This window comes from Ursus americanus, chromosome 32 (assembly GCF_024610735.1).
Source record: "Ursus americanus isolate L20-20 chromosome 32, mUrsAme1.1.p, whole genome shotgun sequence".
In the NCBI taxonomy this organism is placed as follows: Eukaryota; Metazoa; Chordata; class Mammalia; order Carnivora; family Ursidae; genus Ursus; species Ursus americanus.
In genome coordinates, this window is record NC_142158.1 from 4450952 (window position 1) to 4461665 (window position 10714).

Consider the following 10714-nt stretch of genomic DNA (forward strand, 5'->3'; position numbering starts at 1 on the left):
CCCTCTCCGTGTATGGGGCTCTGATTATTCCCTTCCCCACCCCATGCAGGCTCCTTCTTCTCTACCATTAGTTTGCCTCATTTACTAGATGCCATCCTCTCTAGGAATCTGAACATTGATTTCCTGGGTTTCTGGGACACTTGGAACCTTGGGAAGGCTGGAATACAACAACCAGATCAGTTTCCTGGTGACTGAGTAGGAGCCCAGGTGGGTGTTGTTCTGGGAACTAGGGGTGGAGAGAGTAAAAGAGAGGATGGGAACATGACAGGGAGCCCTGCCAAGCATAGTGACTCACTAGCCTACATAAAAATGCCCCAGCCCATGGCAGAACAGAGCCAAGTGTCCTCTCCACCTCCACACTCTAGATGCCTCTGCTGCAGTTCTAGAGAGAGATCTACGGGAGATGAAAGGGCAGAGCACTATAGTGGAGAAGGGGAGTTGCTTCCATGGGAGAAGAGAGAGAAAGCAGAGTGTGGGGAGGGCCAGACAACTGTGTTCTGGAGACTGAGCCTGAGGCCAAGGAAGTTCTCATAGCCCAAGAAGCAGAGAGTGGGCTATGCTTATCCCTTTAGGAAGGGCCTCACCCCAAAGCACAGGCCACCTCTCAGAACCTCTGCTTGGCTACAAATGAATTTATCCTTACCCTACGATCTAATCCATTCCCCCCATTGGACGGTGTTACCTGGTCCCAAATTTAGGGCTATTATTGATCAGAAATGACCTGGCAGCTGAGCCAACCTGCAGGGTTAACTGAAGACAGAGAAGGGCTGCAGAATAGTCCTGTTTTTCTCATCACTGGTGAGTCACACTTGGCCCAGCATCTAGCCCTGGACTGCAGCCAATGACAGGCATCGAGGTCCTTAGAGGTTCCATGCACTGCAACGGCAGGAGGGATATAGACTCTGATGCGGAAATTCTTCTAGGCTCTGGTGTGGTCAAGGTCAAAAGCTTTTGAAAATTTGGTGGATGTCACTCAGAAAGGACACGCCCTCCACTGGCCAGTTTCAAAGAGGAGCTCCCTGCCCGTCCAGCACGTAGCAATCAGGGGCCAAGGATAAGGATGGAAAAGGCAAATCTAACAACTTAGTTTAGGCTGCATGTAATCAGGGATGCCGAGTCTGGATATCTCCTGGAAGCAACAGAAAAAACAAAGGCCTTTAAACACTTTTTATTGTAAACAATTTCAAACATATTTAAGAGTAGACAAAAGAATTAATGCATCCCTGTGATCCCACAACTCAGCTTCAAAAATTATCAATTCATGGCCATTTGACGACAGCATTTAAACACCCTGCTCTACTGTTAGCTGGGAACATTTACTCCTTCTCAGTATTTCTTATATTCTGTGGACCCATTTGACCATCTGTGGTAGACTGAATGCTGTCCTCCCCAGCACCTCCAAAGATGTCCACGTCATCCCTGGAACCTGTGAATATGTTAGGTTACATAGCAAAGGGAAATTGAGGTTGCAGATGGAATTAAGCTTGTTAGCTGACCTTAAAGTAGAGAGATTACCCTGAATTATTTCGGTAGGTCCATGTGTAATCATAAGGGTCTTTAAATATGGAAGGGGGGGGGGAGAAAAGGTCAGAGTGATATTATGTAAGAAGATCCTCGGTTTCTGGCTTTGAACATGGAGGAAGGGGACTATGAGCCAAGGAAGGCAGGTGGCCTCTAAAAGCTGGAAAACGCGAGGAAATGGACTCTCCCCTAGAGCCTCCAGAAAGAGACACAACTCTGGTGACTCCTTGATTTCAACCCAGTGAGAACAATGTCAGACTTCTGATCTTCAAAATTGGAAGATAATAAACTTGTACTGTTGTAAGGTACTAAGTCTGTGACTGTTACAGCAGTAGTAGGAAATTAATACACCAGCTTCTCTTAAGGATGGGAACCAGGTCTATTTCCTTACATACAAGGTCTCATCTAGGAGCAGCCTCTCCAATGGGAGGGCACTTCTGTACCCCAGAACTCTTATAGGTTGCAGTCAAGGTAAAGGAGCTATGGGGATGCATGAGAAAGGGGTGCTGGAAGAGAATGATGTGGATCCCAAAGAGAAAGTGAAGAGAAGGGAGTGTTTCTATTGCTAAGAAGGCGACGAAGAGGGGTGCCTGGTTGGCACAGTGGTTAAGCGTCTGCCTTCAGCTCAGGGCGTAATCCCGGCGTTACGGGATCGAGCCCCACATCAGGCTCCTCTGCTATGAGTCTGCTTCTTCCTCTCCCACTCCCCCTGCTTGTGTTCCCTCTCTCACTGGCTGTCTCTATCTCTGTCAAATAAATAAATAAAATCTTTAAAAAAAAGAAAAAAGAAAAAAGAAGGCGACAAAGAGATTGGGACCCCAAGGGCGAAGGTCCTCCTGTGCTTGGTGTAGGGAGCCTAGGGCAGGGCAGTACTGGCAATCAGTGACAAGCTGTGAACCAGGACACCTGGGCCAGGAAGGGGTGGGGAACCTTAGGAAAGGAACGAGAGGTGGAAACACCCAGCTTCCCTGGGACATTCAAGTTGCACCTGTTGCCACAGACTGAATTAGGAATGAGAGTGGAATGTACAGACTTATTATCTGCACAACCACTGGCTCAGCTTGTTCCTGCTGTCCCTCACCCCACCAAGAGGATAAAGGGCTGGCTGTCTCGGGGCAGAGAGAGATGTTAGAGCTGAGCAAGATGCAGGGCTTCACGGTAGGGAGCAGGGTTCCTCTCGGCCTGCTTCTTCTGATCTGTCTTCATCTCCCAGGTATGGAGGTTGTGCCCAACCCTTGCACAGGTGGAGACTGGGGGCCCCAGGGGAACTGGAATTGAGGGAACGGGTACAGGCAGGAGGGTCCCTTCGGTCCCTGGGGAATACGAAGGAACTTGGAGCAAAGAGAATCAGGGAATCAGGGAAGGTGGGCATGAGAACCAAATATCCAGTCCATTTGCTGCCTCCTCTTTCCTTTTCCTCAGGCTTCTTTGCTCGAAGCATTGGTGCAGTGGAAGAGAAAGTTCTCCAACACTTGGGAACCAACTTGCCTCTGCTTGAACAACCTTCCTTGCCCAGCCACTCCAACTCTGAACTTCCTCAGCCCAAACCAGACCCTGGGCCAAATGATTTAACAAGGGTTCCTTTGAAGCCCAATGCTTCTCCATCAGATGGCATCCAACCTGCAGGTGGTTCTGGGGTTCAGAGCTGGCCTGCAATGGAGGGGCTGCCCTCCACGGATTTCTGGCCCTCTGAAGATCCTTGGCAGACGGTGGCTGCTGCCATTGAGGACCACGGGGGTGAAGCGTTGCCTGAAAAACAGTCTTCCCTTTCTGGTGCTCTCCCTCGGGGCAGCAGTCCTTTGCCTGCAGGGCCCTCTGCACGCTCCACGCGCCCAGTACCTGAGTCTTCACTCCTCTACCAGGACTCCAAGTCTAGGCGGTCGCTTCATTCTAATGTTCTGGGAGCCCAGAGAGAAATCCTTGTCCAACATCCACCCTCTCTTACTAACAGGATTCGACAGCCACTTCTGCCTGGGCACCCCTGGGGAACCCTGAATCCAGGAATGTCCTGGGGAGGTGGAGGTCCTGGAACTGGATGGGGAATAAGGCCCATGCCACACCCTTTGGGAAACTGGGGTATCAATAATCAAAACCCAAGTATTAGCTGGGGAGATATTAACCGGTATCCAGGAGGCAGCTGGGGGAATATTAACCGGTATCCAGGAGGCAGCTGGGGAGATATTAACCGGTATCCAGGAGGCAGCTGGGGGGATATTAACCGGTATCCAGGAGGAAGCTCGGGGAATATTAACCGGTATCCAGGAGGCAGCTGGGGGGATATTCATCTACACCCAGGTATTAATAATCAATTTCCTCCCAGAGTTCTCCATCCTACTGGCTCTTCTTGGAACATCCCAGCTGGCTTCCCCAATCCTTCAAACCCTGGGTCACAGTGGGGTTAGGAGAATGACAGAGGGGAAAACCCTAAGTTGGAAATCCAAAGAATGGAGTGTGAGCTGAATGAAGATTCAATGAGTGTGTTTTCTGGCATTCTCTCTGCTTTCCACTGCCTCTCCTGCTCCTCCCATGCTGATCTCCAATAAAACACAAGCAATTATTAAATTTGCTCCTTTGCCATGTCTTTGTTTCTCCGCGCAAAGTGAAGTGAGTTTTGTCCACCCCCATTTTCTAGCCACCCACGTGTCTCTCTAGGGTCTTTGGATGCTCTCTTCTGTACCCTACCCTTTGCAAAAGATCAAAGTCCAGGTGTTTGAGGGTAGAGCTTCTCCTAGCCAAGTGGGAGAGCTGGTTCCAGAATTGTCCTGAAATCTGAAGGGGCGGGAGGGTTAGCAGGACCAGTTGAGATGGCACCTGTGGCAGAAGGGAAGGATGAGATCCAAGAAGTTAGTTCCAGGGCCAAGTGGGAAATGAATACCCTTTGATTCACAAAGAAACAGAGTCAGACAAAGTCATTTTGTTTCTGCTTATCTTTTCTTCCCCGAAATGCAAGCTTCTGGGAAACAGAGGATGCATTGATCTCCTCCCTGACACGCATCACTTGGCACATTGTGCCCTAGAGAACCAAGACTTTGAACATTTTCTGAATGAATAGTGGACCTCAATGAAGGAAGGAATAAAAGGGAGAAAGAAAAAGGAAAGAAAAACCTTGGAGTCAACAATCCTACCTGCAGCTGTGTTTGCCACTTTATTCCCAAGTGATGGCACAGTCTCCTCTTTTGGTCACATAGTTGTCTCTCTGCCTCCCTTTGGTTTCCCCGCACAAAGCTGGAGCGAAGTGCGGAGGGTCATCGTAAGAAGTGCAGATGGAAGTTAGCAGGAGCCAGCTGGGGGTGACGGGGTGTCCAGAAGGGCACACTCCTGGTGGCCATGCGCGTATTCACCAGAGTGATTCAGGTGTGTGTACCCTCTGATAGCGTGGGAATCACCCCAAGTCCCAGGAATCGGTTAGGTTATGGGGAGGAAGTAGGAGAAGAATAAACATCAGAATTGGAGGGATGGGGAACTGCCTGCCCGGGAGGTGGGTGTTCTCAGAGAAACTTCTCCCGTCCCAGTGTCTGCCACGCCAAAAATCCCTTCTTTGGACACCTTCCCAACACCAATCACGCTCCTTTCTGTATCACCTCAGCCTTGCTCCCCTAATTCTTTCCCACCATGGACTCTTGGTTTCTCCTTGTTCTTGGGCAGGTGGTTCTGTTTTTAGCACCTGTCTCTCCCACAAGCCAAGTTCGTTCTCTCAGGCTTGGGGTCTCAGTTCTCTCCGTCTCTCTTTCTGGTTGAAGACTTGCACGTCTAACTTCCAAGACAGCACCCTCCTCTTTTTTGTTCCCCACACTCCCTAGAGTGTAAGCACCGTGTGTCTATTTTGTTCACTGCTGCACCCCCCAGCAGCAGGTCAGGATGAAGGCTGGATCAAGGAACCCTCTCTGACTCCCTCTTCTCTTTCTTCTACCTTATTCCTGAGCCACGTGGCTGCAACCAAGTCTAATCTGTACTCCTTTCTGGCCTTCCCAGAGCCTCACTGACATTTCCTTTCAAACCCCATACAGCCCTTCCCAGCTCATAAAATGCTCTGAATACGCCATCGTTTTACCCTCATTACTATCTGTGAGGAAGGTATTATAAGATGAAGAAACTGAGGCCCAGAGTGCTTAAGTAATTTACGCAAGGTTACATAGCTAGCAAGGGACAGAGTCAGTGATTCAAACCGAATTCTTCTCATTATCTGTGCGGGGAGTGTTCAAGTACAACACGCGATTAACAAAACCCCACCTAACTTTCAGTGAGTACCTACTATGTGTCAGACTCTGGATAAGGTGCTCTCGCACACACCCTTCCAGCTAATCCCTACAATTCCGTCAGATAGGCACTGCCGGACCCACTGTACAGGTGGAGATACTGAGGCCCAGAGAGGGAAGTGAGCCGAGGCTCGCACAGAGGTAACACTGAGCCAAGGGGGTGAAGCCCATCAGGCACTTGCTGCGGATAGAGGGTCCTGGGTACCTGTGGCCAGCCCCACCAGTGCGGTCCTCGCCTAATGGCCAGTTGTTGCTAAAAAACAAAAACAAAAACAAAACCCCCCAAACAACACAAATAAACAAAAACAACTAAGCAGGGTTAGGTCAGTAATCGGCGACATGATAAAGGTCCCAAGGTTTGCGGTGGCAGCTGCCACTGTCCCGGTTTTTCTGTGTCTCTCAGTGGTTCGTTGGTGGAAGTGGTGGTTGGAGCAGCAAGAGTCATTTCTCTGCTCCTAGGAGGGAAGGCGTCAGGGAGGGCAGGAAGCGCCCTCGTCGAGAAATCCAAAGGCCGGGTTTCCTTCCGTGTGTCCGCGTGGCCTTCTCTGCTGTGCCAGCCTGAGCTGGTCACTTTCCTCTGTGGACCTGAGTTTTCTCATCTGTAAAATGCGATGAAAGCGGATATCCTGTCTGTCTCCCAGTTTAATTAAGATCACGACAAAGCGCATTAGAGGCTGAAAAACCCCAAGCACTGCAAGGGACCGATGACGACGCAGTCCAGGGGCGCCCCAAGGCCATCAGGTGGGGCCACACGGAAGGATGGTTCTCAGCCCCCAGCAGGGGCTGCTCTGGCCGTAGCTGACTTCACGGTTGACTGTTGAGGCTGGCGTGACGCTCCCCAGTGGGAATTCCACTCAAGAATTTTTCCAAGATCCAGAAAGGGGAGTTGGCTTCTCACTAAGTATTTCGTTCCCCAAACTGTGTTCGGTCAGATGTCCTTTACTTGCACACATACTCTTGGGCGGGAATAGGAATAGCATCTTTTTCTGTGTATTTGCCACAGACGAAATGTGTTACAGGGTTATTTCCATTCCAACAATTCTAGGACGTACTTAGATAAACAAGTAAATAAAAAAATAAGTTTTTATTATTTCCATCTTCCAGGCAAAGAGCACGAGGCTCAGCAAGGGTAGGTAATTTGCCCACGGTCACACAGCCAGCAGGCAGTGGAGCTTGGTTTGGGTACCATTTGGAAACTGCAAACGTGGGTGGGCAGACTGCGCAGAGCAGGTGAGATGCCCCACCCCCACAGCTTCACGGCCACCTTCAGTCCTTTCTCCATCTTTTCATGTCACCTGAAGACCAGCAGTCAGGTTTTGGTTTTCTTTCTCTCTGTAGCCCAAATGCTTGCCTCTCGTGTTCCTCTTACTCAGTTGGAAAGATGTCCCCTATTGCTTTTTCCCTACCTCTTTCTAGGCCAGCATTTCCCTTTTGCTGTCGGGAAACTGGTGAACACACCTTGGAGACGCCTTTACTAACCCCTGTTGTCACCTGTGAGAGTGAGCACAGGGCCGTCGGGAGTATTGGTCACACGCCAGCTTTCCACGTGCAGAGCATCCGGGTCGTGGAGGCTGGTACGGTCCAGGGAGGGGGTAGTGGGAGGCACTTCAGGCTGTGGAGGGGTGGCTGTGGCCGCGTAGGAACAGTCATCCTCAAACCCTCAGCAGCAATGGCTGCTCTCCGGGTTGTTCTAGGCCCTGCGTAGACAGAGATCAAGGGGGTGGATACGGTTCATCTCAGGCTGGTAGTTAAGCTGGGGCTACAGGTGGTGTTTGTTCTAAAGGAGTAGACTGGGCTCACGTGAAGTAAGTTTTGATCTCGGACGGCCCACCTAGGCAAGCCCCACCGTGGAAATGTGGGAGAAAAAAAATTGTGAAGTAGCTTCCAGGCCATTTAGTCCTTCTTGGCCTCAGCACGGCAGTCATGACCGATGGAGCAGAAGCCGTTTTCTGTAGCATCTTTCCCGCTGCCCGCTGTGTCCTTTCCTGTGCTCGCACTACTCCCTCGCTACCCAGGTTCTCCCATCAGTACTTGCCTCTGGCTGAGTGTACTGCCGTCCCACGTGCTGGCCTTTGCCCCTTTCCTTACCCCATCCCAACCTGCCTCTCCTTATACCCACGGCTCTGGGGCTCCCTGTTCACTGTGACGTCGTAATATGCTGAACTCAGAAGAGCTAACTCTGGTCGCGGTGAACGGGGGCAAAGGTGATGAGTTTAGGAAGATAAAACCAATCTACTATGTTAGTGGACCTTTAGCTGCCTGTTTCCCAGCCTTCAAACGCAAACTCTCCTCTCCCGGGACTGCCGTTGTCTAAGTGACTGTAAGGCACTTCTGTTTAAAGTTTGTTACCCTTATAAATTTACTAAACAATTAACATTGAAGCATTAAACAACATTCCTTTATTTACATACTACTTACACAAGAACTGTAAAAGAACTTATGGGTTTAACAAACCAAATTTATGCAAACATTAAATACTGGTTCACATTTAGACCAATCTATGCATTTAATGAAAATCACAAGTCTGATATGTAAAATGCTCTTCAACGTCTTAAACCCCCAAAGAAACAAATGCACAAGTTACAACAATTGTAAAAATGATCACTTCATTTTCACTAGAAACCAGAAAGCTAGTTCCATGGATTTAAACATACTTCTTCATTCTTCTTCTCTTTCCTCTTCCATTGTTGGGTTACCTTTCTAGGATGTCAGGATGTTTTATTTTTATACCATCCTGAGGTTTCAATAATCTTAGGATCTGCATTTTGGCCGCCTGAGCTTGGGCTGGAAGTGAGGCTGGCTGTACAGTTTACAATTCGGATCTGGGCTGCTCGTCACCCGCACGAGCTGCTATTCCTCCTGAAGTCCTGCAAACCCCCCGCACCGGGTACGGATTCCCCCAGCTGCGTAGGAAGCTTCCAAGTTTTCCGTGTTCTTGTCAGCACTTGGTATTACTTTATATAGCCAGCACTGTGGATGTGAAATTGTATCTCACTGAAGAATAAAACTTTAAAGGGCATAGATTCTAGAATTTTGCAACCCATTTTTATCCCCTTAACATAACATGCTTAAAAAATCCCTCTTGCCCAGTGTCACATAATACATTTTCTCTCATTATGACATACTGACTAGATCTATTGGCTTTATTAAATCTGATGCAATCCTTACTTATATTTTATTATAATTAGTAGGGCAATCTAGAATCTTCTAGGAGATGAGGAACTAACCAGGTTGACTTTGTTAGCTCTCTTTTTCAGTGATGTTTTGGTTCATTTATTGTCTTTGTATCTCCTATTGAAACCACCTTTTCTTTCATTGTTGCGTCTGACCTTGCCCCTTGTCAGACTTTCTCATTTCTGCTAAAGCCCATATTTACAGTGCAGCTTCTTGGCTTTCTGAGAATTCTTTTGTACTTACAGAGATGAAAGCACACCTCTCTCTGCTTCATAAGCAGACACATAATTGATAGCAGAAACAAAACGAACAATTCCCTTTTTATTACAGTCGATTTTTAAGAACTCCTTTATTTTCTATTACAAGCCATCTTTTGGGAACTTTATATTCATTTCATCTCTCGAGTGTTGTGATGATCTCATGGCCTTCCACAGCCTCATTTACTTGAATGAACCCTAATTATCATTTTCCTCCTCATCTTCTTTCTTCTCACGTTCAACTGTCTTCAAGTGAACAATGGGAGCTCCTTTAAGTTGGCTCCTTTGTCCTTTTTATTTCATTTATTTATTTAATCTCTTTTAAAAATTCAAGTGTAATTAACATAGTGTTATACTAGTGTTATATTAGTTTCAGGTGTAAAATATAGTGATTCAACAATTCCATACATTACTCAGTGCTCAAAATGACGAGTGTATTCTTAATCCCCTTCACCTGTTTCACCCATCCTCCCCACCCCCATGATCTCTGGTAACCATCAATTTGTTCTCCATAGTTAAGAGTCTGTCTCTTGGTTTGTCTTTTCCCTTTACTCATTCGTTTTGTTTCTGAAATTCCACATGAATGAAATCATACAGTACTTGTCTCTCTCTGACTTACTATACCTCTAGATCCATCCATGTTATTACAAATCCCAGACTTCATTGTTTTTATGGCTAACATTCCATTGCATGTGTGTGGGTGGGGGGGTTACCATATGTCCTTTATCCATTCTCTACTGACGGACACTTAGGTTGCTTCCATATCTTGGCTATTGTAAAGAATGCTGTGGTAAACGTAGAGGTATGTGTATCTTTTCCAGTTAGAGGTTTCGTTTTCTTTGGGTTACTGCCTATGTTTTCTTCTAGGAGTTCTACAGTTCCCTTTTCTGCTTATTTTTATGCATGATGTGAGAAAGTGGTCCAGTTTCATTCTTTTGCATGTTGCTGTCCTGGTTTCCCAACACCATTTATTGGAAAGTTTCATCCCTTCACTTTCCTTTGCCCCTTTTAGCACTTTGCTTGCTATTCTTGACGTCTCCTTGCTTTCTGATAACAACAGAACATTCAAGTCCTGTCCTGATTTTTCTCTTCCCTGAGACATGGAATCTGCTATCATCCAAGCCTTGCATTCTAAGGGGTCCAAGTTTCTTTCGGGGAAGGACAGTATTTGAAACCTAAAGCAAGGTGTGGACATCCATATGAGAGCCGATTAAAAATGCTACCTCCTGGGGCACCTGGGTGGCACAGTTGGTTAAGCGTCTGACTTCGGCTCAGGTCATGATCCCAGGATCCTGGGATCTGGCCCAAGTCAGGCTCCCTGCTCAGCGGGGAGTCTCCTTCTCCCTCTGCTCCCTCCCCCCACCCTGCTCATGTGTGGTCTCTCTCTCTCTCTCAAATAACTAACACCTTTTTAAAAAATACTATCTCCTCTGTCAGCTACTTTTAAGATACACAATTTACATTGTGTTTGCTAACTTAACATGATATGTCTATTGTTTCCTACTT

The 10714-nt window shown here is 47.7% G+C and overlaps 1 protein-coding gene across 2 annotated transcripts; it reads left to right on the plus strand.

The window, feature by feature from the left end:
* The first annotated feature begins 2646 nt into the window (after positions 1-2646).
* C32H6orf15 (chromosome 32 C6orf15 homolog) lies at positions 2647-3923 on the plus strand. Of its 2 annotated transcripts, XM_045800354.2 has the most exons (3): positions 2665-2734; positions 2944-3720; positions 3787-3923. In XM_045800354.2, the coding sequence occupies exons 1-3, from the start codon at positions 2665-2667 to the stop codon at positions 3921-3923; spliced, it is 984 nt and encodes a 327-aa protein (XP_045656310.2). The 2 variants fall into 2 exon arrangements, with proteins under 2 accessions (XP_087714292.1, XP_045656310.2); XM_087858166.1 differs by having other exon boundaries at positions 2647-2734; positions 2944-3923.
* Positions 3924-10714: the final 6791 nt, after the last annotated feature.